The sequence below is a fragment of the Hetaerina americana genome, unplaced genomic scaffold (assembly GCF_022747635.1).
Source record: "Hetaerina americana unplaced genomic scaffold, ioHetAmer1.1.p SCAF_4, whole genome shotgun sequence".
In the NCBI taxonomy this organism is placed as follows: domain Eukaryota; kingdom Metazoa; phylum Arthropoda; class Insecta; order Odonata; family Calopterygidae; genus Hetaerina; species Hetaerina americana.
This window is the reverse complement of record NW_027286985.1, coordinates 81,579,808-81,596,898: the sequence shown is the minus strand read 5'-3', so window position 1 is coordinate 81,596,898 and position 17,091 is coordinate 81,579,808. Positions and strand designations below refer to the sequence as shown.

The following is a 17,091-nucleotide window of genomic DNA, read 5'->3' as shown; positions in this document are numbered from 1 at the left end:
ACTAAGAGCATAGTGCAAAATGAATAAATAAGAGAAATCTTGCAATTCTGATCGAGACCCATTTTGCTCATTTGCTCATGAAAACCACACAAAATATGTACATCTGTTGAGTAAAAGTTGATAAAATTTCTGAGGAGAACACTGTTAACTTTTAGATTATCAGAACATACCTAACACATTGATGCAACTGAATAAAAAATATATCTTTAAGGATATTATTTGAAAGTTGGAAGTTAATTTCTATGGCATTTAACGGATGAATAATTTACTTAAAGCTGCTCATGACCATAATGGAGCATGCCACTATCCAATAGCAGTATCAAATACAAAAGCAATAGCTTTAAATAATTATAGTCTTTGGTAAATTTAAATATCTTCTCATCTGTAACTGTCAAGTAGCTCAGTTAAAAGAACCACAAACATTTATATACATATATTACTTTTCATGATTAACTTCAGGCTAATTCCTCACAGTCAATAAGAGTATCTGCACATCCAGATTTTAGTGATGCAGAATAAACAAATGACAATACTGTGTCTGTTTTGCTTCTCTTCATGTAAGAATTTGAGTGGGCAAATTAATGGTGAGAAAAAATAAATAAATGATATGAGTAATCCTGATTTGTGATTTGAAAAATTAAATACTGCTAAATATTACCTCTCTTACTCTGGACTGCTTTGTGCATTTAGATATATCATTTAAAATGCTGCTGAGCATCTGCTGAATTTCCTTAAAGTAACTAGCTAATATTTCTTCCTGAGAACATCCTGCATAAATACTAAATTCCAGGGAAATACCCAGTAAAAATGAGGTCAACTTATGGAAAGTAAGATGGTAAATATGTAGTTTCAGTTCATATAACATCTACGTGGAATTCAACCTTAAAAATAAAATTAAGGACGCTGCAATTTAAAGAATTCCAAATAGAATCTTACATTGAAATTCATTCATTGACTTCAAGAGAAGTATCTCTCTAAATCTTAAATAAACGTCCGAGTATAAATTATTTTTTTGAAATCATGAAAGATGATGGTGTCATGAAAATGATATTCTTTTTGCCTAAAACTACTTGCCTGGATTTTTTAGGTTTTTTTTTAAGGTTCATTAGCCAAGAAAGTTTCATATCCTGGGACATTATACAACATTCAGATATTAAAAATTACATTAGAACCCCTTAGGTAGTTCCCAATTAACATTCATTGTTCTCTAAAAGAATGCAATACTTTGTGAATTTTTATGAATGAACATCTACCTAGGTATTGCAGAACCAAAACTGTACTTTTCGGGTCAGGTGTCACAGTTAAGGGAGCACGAAGGTAAATATCTGGGAAAATATACACAAAGAGTTATTACACACATTTTTCATGCAGAATTTATGTTTTACTAAAAGGAAATCAAAACACACAGTATTGAAGTCATCGTTATAATTATGGAAAAATATTTTTCAATGCAAAGAATAGTCATACATAAGCATTGTCAAATTTCATAGCTAATGCCTAGCAGATCAGTGCCATGGCTGTAACAATATTAACTAAATGCTACTATTCATTATTTAAATAGCATGGGTTTCTTTATGCTTCAGTTAATTCAGGATAGACATTTTACACCCTTCAGTTTACATTTTCCATTATCAGGCCAAGGTGCTATAATTAATTGTCACGATAATGCAATCACATAGTTTATTATTCATTGAATGAATGGTCTCAATAATCATCATTTAAATAACATTTGATATGATATTCAAGCCTTTAAACCATTATATTAAAAAAAACTCATCATTACCTCTCAATCAAAGGATACTAACTATATTGATTTTTTTTGAGGATGTATTACCACATTTATATGATGAAATGGCAGATTCATTGATACAAGAGTGTGAAAGTGTATCCACAACTTCATGTGAGCAAAGAGCCAAATGGAATTGTTAAGCTTTTTGATTGAATGAAGGATAAAAGTTCAAGTATATATATATGAAGTTGTGTCAGCACAAGTGCTAACTTGGGTGAAGTATTTTAGCAGAAATTAAAACAAAATTTAGTAAAATCTGTGACTGCAAATAGTCCACAAAGATGGAATTAATTTGGTATTTGAGCCAGAAAAATGAAAAAGTTATATTCTTTGAAGCGATTGTGAAGAGAGGGTGATCTACCCAAAAAATGATCTCTGATGAATTAACTGTATAGAAAACTTTTACAAAGTTCTTAAACACTTGGCCTTGCTACACCATGGCTGACCTTAATCTACCTATATCAACTTGAGAGGAAAACTCACATCAAAAACTTAAACTGACAAGTCCATGAATTCTTAATTGGTATCTATTGATTCAGAGGGCCCCCATTCAAGCTTCAAATAAGAGCTAACCTTTCTAACGAGAGTCGCCCTTCCAAAGGGTAAACTACTAGTGCCTTTTGATGATTCAAATATAGCAGCATACATGAGGATAATTGAATTTCTAGCCATAAAAGTAAAAATGGTCAGAGTAAAAATTTGACATTAATGGTATGTCTACACTTGTCGAAATTCAAAATCAATACTAAAAAACTTTTTAGCAATGATATGTGATGCATTAAATATGCACCATGTTTCCCAGCCCATTAGATGCAATTTTCTTACACCAAAATGTGCACTAAAATCAATCTGCATCTTATAGGCCAAAGGTACACAGGTGTAACAGTGACTTTTAAGCGCAAGCCGATTAGCAGGAAAATATTACTATTAAGTATTTTTTCCAGTATCAGGCAAAGAAAATTGTTGCCATTATCACAAATTTCAATGGTATCATGGTTTTCAGTCAGCAGTAAGTAACAGAGTTTAAATATTTCATTGAAAGTAATTCCTAAAAAAATTTTGCAAATAAATCGTAAATGTTTACACTGCAGTGCGTTTAGTTACATCTCACATGTGGTGGTGCTGCAAAACTTATATGTGTTTGGCTAACAAGGATCTCTCCCGATTAAGTCGGAGTCTATAGGTATTCAACCTTAATTAGTATGAGAATGTTGTATAGGTATAGAGTATGTTTGCTTTTAATAATAATTTAAAAAATATCATAATAATAACAGAAACTAAGCATCATACAAAAAGTTAAAATAATAATTATCTCATGTGATCTTAAGAGAGAAGATTATCAAACAGTATTGCACTTAAACTTGAATTCATGAATTATGCTTCAGAACACTGAAGCAAGGGAGCTGAAAGGCATCTTGGCCTACTTCTGACTGAGAAGATAATATGAGAATAGAGGGAGCAGAAGGTGGATTTGATAATTGCAGATAGGAGTTAAAAATTTTACGTTCATGTGCTCTTAAATTACCAAAGCTTGAGGAATATGGTAAGAAATGGATAATAAATCACAGGAAACATGGGTTACTGTTTCACCAAAACTGATTTTAATTGAAGTAGGAAAATAAGCGATATGTATGTCTATTGCCAATTTTCATGGGGTGCCATGGTGCAAGAGATGAATGACGAGAAATGGTTGGTGCATATGTACCAGATCTGCAGCAGCTCAAAAACTGCCACTTGAATACGAAAGAAAGGTTATAAGGCAAGAACTCTGACGTCACTCCGACGGAAAGAATGAAATGACTGTTGATTTCTAATGTATGTGTTTGGTTAAAAGTGGTCACAGTAGAAAGATAACAGTTGGACTATTGTAATTTCTTCTGAAAACTGTGGAATCAGCAATGCCCTAGATGTAATAAATATGACATTGTGTATGAGAAAAGTGAAAATAACTGCTGAAATGATTTAGCAGCAATAGTAATGAACTTTGGGGATTCTATGATGAATAAAAACGTTGATATACATGCCATTTCTAACTTTTTAATGTAGCAATTCAATTTTCTTTGTATCAAGTTTTATCATGAAAATACTTTGATCCTGGTCTTATGGGCTGGGAAATATAACCCATAATGCTCATCTGGCTACTGCCAAAGTCTTGTGGATTTCAACCTTGTACAAGGATGGTTGAAGTTTCAATTTAAAAGAGTGAATGGACATAAACAGAAGTTTCTAGTATTTTTTCCTGCTCAATTAGGGTGGCCACTCTGCTGGTAATTTTGGGACAAGTCAGTATTTAATCAATTTTTACATAAATTCAAGAGAAAATGGAGAAAAGAATCAATTAATTCTAAAATTCAGGAATTTGGCATGTGATATGGGAATTCCAAAAGAAAATGATGCTCCTTTTGAGATAAGTTCATGTTTGTTGCTTGTCACTGCAGCTGCAGGCCCTGAGAAAACTGAAATTTCATTTTTGTGTTGACTTCCATTATACTAATGACAAATTTGCCTATGATGGATGCTCCACAAAAAACTAGATTGTTGGATCCAACACACCCAGGAAAAAAATCAAGAAAAACATGGCTTGTTTATCGGGAAAATGTTGGAAATGGAAATCCATGGTTTGAGTGACCACCCTGTCAATATGTACTCAAAACTCGAGACACATTCCCAGATCACTGATTGCTGCATGGAATCATGTCGAAGGAGATATTAAAAATTAGTAAGTGTACTTATTTGAAAGGGGAAATTTCATATGGCTGCTTGTTAGAGGCAAAATACAACAAGCAGACCATCATAAGATGAACTCTAGCTCTGCTCAAACTCTAGATTGATTCCATTTTATATTTAAACATTTTCATACAGAGAAGATTTTGAGAGGGTTTTGCCCCAGACATCTCCTCCCTCAATCACAGAATATCAGCTAACATTTATTTGACAAAAGTGCTTTGGGTAAGTAACTTTTAAGTAGTTTTTATACAAAATATTTCATTCTTGTGGAGGTGGTAAATCATGTCATGAGAATCAAATTAATTCAATCTAATACTTGAGAATCATGACTTTATTTATCCAGAAATGAATTTTCCTCCCACTGAACACTTGCATAATCCTAATGGTTGTGAATGCCTATATGTGATCTGTATTTAACAATTTGCTTGAATACATAAAATTTATAACTAATTCTGGCAGTCAAAATTATTTTTCCTTGACTAGTAGTATTATGTGTATCAACATTGAAATGAAATTACAGCATGAGTGATACTATCTCCTAGTGGTGTGGTGTGACACAATATACAAGTTTGTTAAAGGCTATCTGGTAACTACCTCTATGAATTTCAATTTCCTATTAATTTTGCCACACTATTACATTATCCCAAATTTCCTTAGAGAAAAATTATGAAATTTTCCTTTTCAATATTAGTTATAGAAAATTACCTTATTCAGTATAAGAAGACACACAAAGAATAAATAATTAAGAACTCGAGGTGAATGCAGAACAAATCGCTTTATCTGTGACAGAAACAAACTTCAAGACAACTATTGTACTTCCATGCAAGTTCATGAAGTAAGCTACCAACATGTAACAGTGAAAGTGAGCACATGATATTCGGTTGGATCCAATCTTCTATATTTCAGTGATGACTTTTGCTTGAAATCATATTTCACGTTTAAATAGTGTGAATCATTTAAACACTGAATCAGACATAATTTTCATTTTCATTGGCAGCATGGTATTCAACAGTAACATTCAATTTTTATGCAAAATGCAATCTTTGGCACTTGGATATAATTCCAGAACATATTATTTCATTCTCTCAGTAGGTCAGAATATATAAAACTTCACAAAAATTTTCAGTCAATGAACAGAGAATAGCAAAAGAAAATATAGTAGACTACTTAAAGCACTAGCTTTTAATGAAAAAAATATTACATGAAGCATATTATTTATTATTTGAAGATAATCGATCATTGAAGAAGATAATATCAAAATAATCTTCTGATAATAAAATCCTATTATTGATTATTGTGATGTTACCATACACTTTTTAATATAATCCCACCATGAAAAGCTCTTCCACCCCAATATCTGAAGACAAAACTTTCTAAAATCAAAATTTTTGGGTGCAAACATAGTCCCCGATTAACATCATTTTCTAAAAAAAACCATCAAAAAGTGCCAAGGACTATAAAATTCAGAAAAATAGGGCACTTAAATAATTTGAATGCTTTCCATGCTCAAGGACAATTAATTCAATAACTCTTTTTCATCAATTAATTCATTTTGACTTTTTGAACACCAATGGTGGGTCAATTGAGATCCCAATAAAAATTGACTTATCACAAGGATTCCCATTGATACAATTGATAGACACAATACTATTGACTGAAACAGGACTTGCATCCACATCCTTGGGATAGGCAGGGGAATACTATATGTTGCCAATCAGACTAACTCAGTAATTTTTAAATAAAAATCAACATTGATTTTTTTGAAATATACATGAATTTGCCTCAACTGCTATGCCTAGTACTGTCAAGATTAAAGAAAAAAAGTAAATAGGCGTTCATCAAAGAAAATTGAAGGAGTTAGAGGATGATCATTTTACCTGCAGATGGCACTTTGACTATAAGCTGGTCCTTCTGTTACGCTAAGTGCCTGTCCCACTTGTGTTTGGGTGAGTCCAAGTGAGAGACGCCTCAACTTAAACGCCTTGGCAAATTCCTTAATTTCATCCAAGTTGATGCCATCAACAACATTGCTTGTTGTTTGGTTGATGGTTGGTTGGTCTGGAATAAAGAAGAACTACTAGTCAAAGCTCATAAACCCAGATGTGAATGTAGGTCAAAAACCAGAAAAAATAAAATAAGCACCTTATAGAAGGGCTTTAAACCTATCAACATCAACTGAATTCTGTAGTTAACTTCATACCTTTGACCAAAATCAATTAGAATGAGCAAGAAAATTTATTGTCCCTATTCACCAGAAATATTATGTATCAGTATTCAAGTCTAATTTTACCTTCTCATTGCAGCCTGTGTGAAAGTATATTTTAAAGCTGATGATTTAGAAAATGCATTCCATGTGATAATATATAAAATGGACTCCAAAAATGGTTAAATCATTCATATAGAAACTTTTATGGCTACCTGCTTAATCGATTAATGATAACCAAAGCTGAAGTCAGTAATTTCTAAATTGCAACAGCCCCTATGTTAATTATTTATTGAACCAAACAAAATTTAGAGTATATTAACAAATTATAATAACAGCACTTAATACAAAATTAGATAAATACCAAGGCTATTTGCCATGACATGCTTTTATTCAGATAAAACTTCAATCACTGTTGTGAATTAAGGAACGGTCCACAGTTATAAATAAATCCCAATAACTTACAGTAAAATTTAATTTACATATGGCCAAATAGGGATGAAGGGACTGGGTATTTATTCATACTGTTCATAGTTTAATCCATAATCTTGATTTTCCATATTAAAACCCACCGCAATTGAAAATTTACCAATTAATGTGGATATGAAAACAAATTTGGTGGTTCCCTAAATCTATGGGTCTCCTTATGTTTAATAAGCTAAATGAGGACCTGAAATCCAGCACAAACATTTGTCTATTTAAAAGGAAATTGAGAGCTTTTCTTCAAAGGAATTTGTTCTATTCTATTAGGAATTTCATGGAACATGAAACTTAGAATAGGTATATGTATCACATTGTGTATTATTGTATATATTGACGTGTCCTATACTATGTGTACAATTTTTTGTATGATGCAGTCTCTGGACAAATAAAAATTATTATTATTATTAAGTAGGTACCTATATTTAAGCCATACCTGAAGAAATAGGGTGTCAGTATCAGTATTAGGAATTTTGGCCTGGCATATATCATGGTACCTTGTGTTTTTGCTATCATATATTAAATGAAGTGGTGTGAATTTCTAGAGTTTGTTAAGTTAAATATGTATCAAAACTGAAATTGAAAGTCTGCATATCTCTATCTAATATAATTTAATGAGTATCTTTTATTTTTTACTAATAAATTAACAACTGCTAACATTAAGTAGTTTTCAGGCATATTCAAGCAGTGAGGAAAGAGCCAGAGAGTACCTACGTGAATGGATTAATGGACCAGCATGGTCAAATGAAATATCAAGCCTCTTTGGGCTTGTACTCCTTGAATGCCATGCAACATCAGCAAAGATATGTTTCACCAGTTGTTGAAAATTTTGCAAAACCTTTTCTCTAATACAATACACAAATACAAAAACATTTTGAAAATCATGGTGTCATAATGAGGTGGTGTTAAGACTTCTCTGCCATACCTACAATGTACATTACACAAGCTAATGATAAGAATTAGGGAAACTTCAATGCAAAAATCTTGCATTTGTATAAATTAAAATGCACCCTGAAATCACAAAAATCATGGAAACCAAGGGAAAACCATTTTTTGATACCAACATATAATAAAAATAATAAAATAATCCCAGAATTGTATAAAATAATGGACATTTTTTGTGGTAACTAGTTTAAATATATGAACCTATGAGGTTGCTGACATTTTTTCAATGTTGACCACCCCTAAAGGGAGTAAAGTATTTGTTTTGAGTTTAAGCATTTCAAGAGTAGTAGTCAAGAATAAATTTCTTGATGATTTCTTGACAGAAGAGAACATTCTGTCACTAAGTTCCCTATCATCCTAAACTTTCCTATTCTTTCCATATACTCTCGTTTTGTCTAAACCTGTGGCCCAATACTCAATGGAATACAGAAATTCATATGCAACAACCTTAACTGGGATGTTTGGAAATCTTGACAGCTTTAGTAAGGTAATGATAGAAACTAGTAATGTGATGTGCTTTTTGTAAAAAGGGAGTGGCAAAAATTTATTAGCTAATTTTTTCATTTTTTTAGGCCTATACATTTCTCTGAAATTGTGATGCCCTTGATGCGGGATGCTGATATTGTTACCATCTAGTTACTACAGTGCATAGCACTGATAAATATAACTTAGTTTTGAGGACAACACTTACTTGGCATATCTCCTAAGGGATCAATGGACCCCTTATGATGAGAGCCACTCCCATTGAGAGCTGAGTGGAGCTTGTGCATCAAATGATTATGCTGTGATTGGTGATGATCTTGGGAGTGGTGCATGTGCCTTGATTGCTGCTGGTGCTGCTGGTGGTTCTGATGGTGATGTTGGCCATGTTGCTGCTGCTGTTGTTGCTGCTGCTGCCCAACATGGTGATGCTGCGATTGAGCTGAGTGAGGAGCTATGGAAATGAAGCATTGGATAAAAACATTACTTGAACACAACACAGTTCCTAAGCAGAGAGATGTCTTTGTCAAAAGTCAAGAAAAATGCATAAAATGATGCCTTTAAGGGAGATATAAAACAGATTGTTTCACACCAACATCAACTCTAGATTAAGTTAATTGTCAAGAATGTGGAAATTGGGCATAAATTAATCAAATATCTTGCATTGTAATGACAATTAAACTGCCCCAAAGGTAATAAAGTTTCCCTAAATATGACAACATTTTGAATTCTAAGTGAACTGCAGTGAAGGTTTTAGCTAGCTGCTTCACCTCAGAGCATCTTTGAGCATTTTTCAGAGGTGAGAAAAATCAATTGAAATCAACTACATGGAATTGAAATGAACTATATAGTTAAACAATTTTGCTCGGGTACACAAACATGCCTGGGCACACTAAACATTTTTGAAGTCCAATCAATGTATGCAAAGAGGAAGATTGGAGACTCAGCCTGACCTAGAATTCATTCCAGTGTTGCTTATGTTAGGGGGGCATTTATTCTGGATGCTGCACTGAGGTCAACAAAATGGAGATTTTTTGTACACTGAATGATCCATATCACTAATCATGATTCCCACAGTACAACGACATAAAAAAATTTTATGGGAGAACCATGGAAGGAGGGACACTGAAATCCATGTTAGCCCTGGGTAACATAGCCCAAAATATACTCTATTGACATTATTTTCTGAAGGCTGATTTCTCTTAATGAGAAAGGGAAAAGCAAGTATGCCAATATGACAAAATGTGGGATGCAAGAATTCAGTGTTATACTTACCATGAGTAGGAGTGATGGATATGGATGAGTTGGCAGCAGAAAGCCGTTGACTGATGGCACTTAACGAGACAGAGCCATTCATGTTCTTTTCAGACACCTGATAAAGGAAAAACAGTACAACTTTTGAATAAGATGGAGGAATAAAGAGAATCGATTTAGTTCTTTATCCTTTTAACATGCTGCTTATTAGGTTCCCAATGTACATAAGTACAACTGTAATCAGATATTTCCTAAAAATGGATGATCTTACTCATTTTCAATGAGCAAATATTAATAATAATACTATTAATATTTACCAGCATTACAGAAAAAATTTAACTTGCTAATAAATTATGGAACTTTCATCCATGTGTAACATAGTTAAAAATTTCTGCACATTTGAACATGTGGCCCAATCAAAAAATGTGCAAAAATACAATTCATGATTCTTGTGGTCAATTTTTGAAATGTATTACAAGTTATCATCCACTCCAAAACAGATTTAACTACTAGCTCATGGCAATGTTATAGGACCTTAAAGAAGGGTGGGTATATGTTTGTTAAGTCCAAATGTTCCAGAAAATAGGCATTTAGTCAAATTGGCAAGCCAGCACTAATAACTCAATGTTGATGTACTGTAAAACACCAAATCCATCACTATGCCATCCTACAATTTACTAAGATGTGTTACTGTGCGAACAGATGTTTTTTTAAATCACTATATTTTACAGTCAAGATATTTACTTAGTGTGACAGCAGAAGTATTGTAATTTAGATGAAATAATTTAAATGAGAGGCAACTTATTACTTTAAATATGAGTTTTTCCTTAGCTAGCGTAACAAGCATATGGAATCAGTTGCTCTCTGAATTAGCACACATTAATTATAAATGATTCTCATTCAAATACAGCAAATAAAACTTTTCCAATTTCACTTTTTGATATATTCAATGTGAATCCAAATTCTGCTGTGGTCATATGATTTGGTGTTCAACCTTGGGTGCAAAAGTCAATATAGATGAGCTGTGAGGTAGGTTGGTACAAATAGTCGAATTCTCTTACAAGGGAGTGTAGGATTATGAATTTGTCATTTTTGGTCACAAAGTGTCAGCAAAATTCTTACCCCTGTAAAGAGATCACCTTGTGCTGGGAGACAATGTTGATTATTACCAAATGGGCCAATAAAATGAGAAAGTAGGAAAGAATCTTGGCTGTGAGGGAGGAATAGTCCTGCAGGTGCCCCAGATGGATTAGGCACACCTTACGGCGATGAATTAGTACAGTATACAATAGAATTGAAGGTTTCATAAAGAGGACTGGGGAGAAAATATGCATATCAAATTAATGTTTAATGTGGGGTGAAAGAAATAGATTTCTGAACTCTAGAATCATTGGTGAAGTATAGCACCAACCACTCTATGGATTGAAAGAGTAATGACTGAGTTACAAAAAGAATAATCTCAAATCAATTAGTCTTGCAGAAGAACAACTTACACTGGATGAGTAGTGGTGGTGTGGATGTGGTGACGGATGGTGTGGCTGTTGCGAGGGTGCTTGTGGCTGCTGGGGTGATGAGTTCCTGGTGACATTCTGCTGTGGGGGCTGTGGCTGCGGAGGCTGCTGTTGCTGCTGCTGTTGTTGTTGTTGTTGTGGCTGCTGCTGTGTTGGGGCATGGGGGAGGTGGTGGGATGATGGTGAGAGGGGCAGTGGGGTTGGTGGGTGGGAATTGGGGATCTGAGGGACTGCTGCCTGAGGGTGTCCCCCACTACTGTTCATTGACGGGTGCGATCCAGGTGCCCTCTGCATTCCCACAGATGCACATGGCATTGGGGTGGGAGGGTGGGATTGCTGGTGCAAAGATGGTGGCTGCTGTACATTGGATGGTGCCATTGGGGGGATCTGGTGTTGGGTTGCCTGCTGGGAGTGCTGTTGGCTAGCAACACTGGATGTTGATCCATTTGTCAGCAGGTGCTGAATACCCAAACTGGAATTTGAAACTGAAAGATGATGATGGGTTAAAATTAGTAAATTTGGGCATGCCAAGATAACTGAAGGCTATCAAATTGAATTTATATTCATCTCAAACATTACGCAATAATTAATGAAATTTAAAAAAAATTTCATGATGCTTGATGACTATGAATAAAGTGTAAACAGTACCTCCTCCTGTGCTGTTTGCTGTAGAAGACAACAGTTGTGAAGGCTGAGCCAGTGCTTGAAGGTTGCCCAGTGTAGTAGAGACTACTTGACCATTGTTCAATGCCAAATTAACCACCTGACCACTTGCAACTTGATTGACAGGGATTGTTAAAATGGTCTGAGTGGCAATACCTGGAATATTAGAAAAATGTTTTAAGTGCAAATTTTAATATTTTATAAAAATAACTTTTGATTATTCAATAAAAGATGCATTGTGGCCCATAATTGTTAATTCAGTGCTTTAAGGCCAGCAGAGATTGAATATTTACCTTGGGAGGTTGGAATGAGAAGCTGTGCTCCCTGGATGCCTTGAACAAGCTGCCCAGAGGCCAAAATAAATTGTGGCATTGAGGTAGCTGCTGGGGAGGGTGATCCTGAATTCTGTTGAGATGCCAAAACCTGCCATTGAAAGTGGTGAACTCATATGACAATGCTTAAAATGTACATATGTAATGAAAGGAGTACAGACAAAATGATTTTCATCACCTATTATTACTTAACTTACATAAATAACTTGAATTACCAGTCACTAAGATATATTTTGAAAAACTATCAACATTTTTTCAGTTAAATTAAGGTTATGACTTATTACAGTTATTAGTAAAATTCAAAGATAATTACATATCATACAAGGAAAAAATCTGGTGATGCTGAGCGATAGTACTCCCTCACACTAAGGTAAGCTAAGTATGCCACCTGTCCTTGTATTGACTTTTTGCTAAAAGCCACCATACAGGAAGCGATATTGGCAGCACCATGAAACATAAAGGTGATGAAATGTTTCCCCATTACTCTATTGCTGTACCACTTCCTTATAAAGTCCCATTTCATATGTTCAGAGGATAACCAATTTTTGTCAAATAAAAATGGGTAACTAATGATTTCTTGCTAAATCACTTGTTTGCTTGATAGTAGGTGGAGAGAGAGGCAATTGAACATGCATCTGAAATTTGCTAGCTAATTATGTGACAAGGAAACAAATACGATGCCATATTTATACCATTTTCAAGTGTCATATGTTAGTTATGAGACATAATGACCAGAATCAATTCTATGAACAAGTTCATGAAGAGCTATGCTACCAGTTTTAGAAATTGAAAAGCATTACTGGAAGAAATGTAGTGTTGGCAAAACTGCGGTTCAATATCCAAACATTGATTTCCAAGCATGGCTCACTAAATTGTATCAGGGGTTTATATTTGCTGAGAGATGTTTCATTGGGTAATATTTATCAGGTGTCCTCAATTCTTTTTAGGCACAATACATGAGATGTATGTGAAACATGTCATAGCCTGAATGTCTCTTTGATTTTTTTTATGAATACCTCGCTACCCTCTGGTTTTGCAACCCTAGGATATCAAGTTAATGAACCTGTTTGCTGGTAAGAGCCTGTGTTTGAACCCTGGTAGAGATGATTACAATTTTGACCTCTACCTAGGTGCCATATGGAGTGGCAAGCACCATGATGACTCCATTCAGCATTTAGAATTTATTGCTCTCTTGGGATTGATGATTACCATGATGGTAGGTTTATATCAGTTCAATCCATCTCTCTCTTTCTCTCTTCATATGACATCAGAGCAACAATGATGATGGATTATATTTTATGTCTACTTCATGATCTGGTCCTTCTAAGACAGTAACTCAATTAGGAGACTATTACATAGAAATATACTGCAGTGATTCAAAGACACATGATAAACATACTTGGCTTACTTAGCTCAGGGTGAATTTGACATAAGGTAGAAGAAAAACTGAGTCCTGCATAAGAGCAAATTAAGTATAGTAAATGGGTAAATCAATCATCAGATATTTTACAGCGGTACAATTTGAAATAATTTAATCTTAAATTCATAACTTCCATTTTCTGGAAATAATTGCAGAAGACAGCTAATAGGTAATTACTTTTTTTGCATCACAACCAGCAAAGTTAAACATTGGAAGAAAATGAACTTAACCCCACAAAACTCCTAAGGGCATGCTGCCAACCATGGGTAATGCACAAATTAATGGCCTCATCAAAACATAATTATGGGTAGCATTTTTGTCCATTCTTTAGATGGGCTTGATACTAACATTTGGGAGTTAGATGTACAATTAATTATTTTTTATGAAAGTTAAAGGAATTTTAAAAATTCAACAATTTAATACATACCTGCTGGGAGATAGCTGCGGCTGCTGCAGCAGCTGCATTGTTGGCAGACAAATGCTGTTGTTGCAGTTGCTGCAGGGGGTTTGAATCATGTGAAACAGGGCCACAACTTGTGGGAACTGAACCTGTAATAAAATACACACTCATTTTTAGCATAGGAAGACAGTAAAATCCATTCAGAATAATGACACAGATTTATATCAAAAGGAATATAAAGCTATGTATAAATATATTATGAATGTCGAATATTTTGACACAATTTTGCAAGCTTCTGGTATTCACTGCTGAGAGTCTAGATGGTGTTACCAAAGTTAAATTAACCTATAGCATAAAGAATGAGACAAAACAATTTATAAAATTATTTGGCCACATCATGTTTAGAAAATTAATAATTATCACATATCCATTATCCATTTTTTGGCTTGAAATTTTGTAGAAAATTTACATGAGTCTACATGGCCATAAAGATATTCCTCTTGCTTTTGTAATTAGGAATGTATTTATTTATGATTATAAATCAAGCGGAACTAGTGGAGAGACCAGACATTTTGATGTGCGACAAAATAGATTTGGTTGTGACTGAAAATAGTTTATCTTTGAAAATCTATGTTGCCTGAATAAAAACAGATTTTTTAATAAAGTGGTAGATTTTAAATTTAATGGGGACAGGGAATTTGATGCTGGGTAGTTGACAGCCTTCTTGGTAATATGGCAAAGAAATTGCAAGTGGTAAGATGTTTTAATTGATTTTATTGCCTTGCAGCAGTTTCTGGATGGGATTTACGCTGCTGCCATTTACACAACATAGAATAATTTGTGATATTTAGAGAACAGCTGATAATAATAATTTTCTCAGACATTATTCTATGCTTGTTTGATTGTTGGGGAAGACTTTCTATATTTGAAAATTTTCATCAAATTTGGTACTCATGCCGAATTCTCTTGATTTTTTCAATACTATAAATTTAAAAGTAGAGTACATTTCAGTCATAATTTTTTCAAACTCTATATTTCATTGACAAGTTTTCTTATGACAGTAAAAGTGCTTATAAAAGTTATTAGATGTGCAAAATATTTCCCTTCCCCTGTTTAAATTTTTATTTTTTAATAACCATAAAAATCCTGAATCACAACAAAAAGTGGTTGGCAAGTAGGACAAAAAATGATGCAGACCATAATCAGTTTCAATTTATTAGGTTAAATTGAATACAGATAAAATATTGTAATAAAAATTGTCAGAAATAAGTTTGCATCCTAGAACTCAATTAGGAATATTATATGATGTGCACTGAGATTAAATAATTTCTCAACAAGACAAAATTATAATTACTCAAGATTACAAATTTAATGAATTTTAAATATCCTATCAGAATATGACTAGTAAATTTTTGGTTTTCATGTAACCATACAATTTCTGTTTTTTGATTATTGTAATAAACAGTAACTAAAATCAAATTCAACATTCAGAAACCTACTAGGGACCATGAGGTAGGTTGTGGTGACATTAGCACGTTCTCAAGTCTTTATTTTTCTGGTCAAATGTGAGTACTAACATTTTTGGTCATAAAGTGGGGCAGTCATATATGCATATATCAGTACCATGCAATTAACCTACCTGAGGATCCCACACTTAAGTTAAGTGGACTTTGTGCTGCAGATGCCACAGCATTGACGAGCTGTGTGGCGGCTGCAGCAGCGGCAGCCGAGGATGGACCAAGGCTTGCTGCAATGCCTTGCAGACCTGCAGCCAACGTAGCCACTTGTGGGAGGCCCTGAAGTGTGGCTAAATTCTGTAGGTTTTGCAGGTTCTGGAGGGTCACCATTCCAGCAACTGGATTATGGGAGAAAGAGATGACATAAGCGATATTCATCAAAGACAAACTTCATTTCATAATTTATTCAGTGAGAATAGGGTTTACCAAACTAATGTCATTTGCATTTCAATGACATAACTGCACATCATATGTGATTTGATTTTATTTTAGTTTGTATTTGGATTGACAGATTTTAATTGAAATAAAACATCAATGGATATCAATGATTCAACCAACGTTTAATAAGTAATTTAGAAAAACGGTGCTAATTTTTTGACAATAAGGAAAGTGTTTCTCCTCTCTCCATTCTATCATGTTCTTCCTCTTCAATTCCTTTCATCTCTCACTTATATTCTCCTCCTTTCCATATCTCTCTTTACCACCTTTCCCCCATATTTTTATTTTCCATTATTTCTTCTTTATCAGTACTCCTGAGCCCCTACCCTTCGATAGCAAGCATGGCAGCAGTCACTCTCATGAGAATATTAAAAGGAAAGCATTCGTCTGCTTACTACCAGAAATCTCATCCCCTGCCTTACTCTGTGAAGAAATGAGTCATCTTACATACTAGAATGGTTATCAAATGGAGCAAGTACATGCTAAAAAACAGTTTCCAAACTTTTATAAACTAGGAGAATACGCATAATATTCCATACAAACGAGTTCAAAATTGTGATCTCTAATTCGGTCTTCTAGTCGGGTTAGCGTAAAATTTCTGATCCTTGCTCTTTAACCTCCCGTGACTTTGATATTTATTTTTCTCATCGGTAGGTTCATGGGTGAGCATACGGTCTGTGGTGGAGAACATTTTTCCGAAACATTTTTCCCATAAGAAAATGGTCCGTCGTGAGAATAGTGGTCAGGCAGGCCTTGGGCCCCTTACTGAGAGCTATTAGCTCTCCAGCTTCCATGCTCTCTCTCTATTTACCGGCTTCCATGCTCTCTCTGCTATTTACCAGCTTCCATGCTCTCTGTCTTATACAAGAGGTAGGTCCCGATGGTCAAGATTTCGGTCACGGATCATTCCTTTTGCCAAGTAGATCGATTCT

General features: G+C 34.2%; 1 protein-coding gene across 1 annotated transcript in view; it reads right to left on the bottom strand.

The window, feature by feature from the left end:
* Positions 1-17,091, bottom strand: part of LOC139692485 (POU domain, class 6, transcription factor 2-like) — a 242,594-nt gene that overhangs the window by 10,047 nt on the left and 215,456 nt on the right. Inside the window, exons 4-11 of the mRNA XM_071590703.1 lie at positions 15,844-16,059; positions 14,232-14,353; positions 12,346-12,475; positions 12,038-12,208; positions 11,372-11,874; positions 9,900-9,996; positions 8,836-9,078; positions 6,394-6,574 (exon numbers count right to left, since the gene is read on the bottom strand). Coding sequence (XP_071446804.1) covers positions 6,394-6,574; positions 8,836-9,078; positions 9,900-9,996; positions 11,372-11,874; positions 12,038-12,208; positions 12,346-12,475; positions 14,232-14,353; positions 15,844-16,059 — 1,663 coding nt within the window. The remainder of the gene's footprint in view (positions 1-6,393; positions 6,575-8,835; positions 9,079-9,899; positions 9,997-11,371; positions 11,875-12,037; positions 12,209-12,345; positions 12,476-14,231; positions 14,354-15,843; positions 16,060-17,091) is intronic.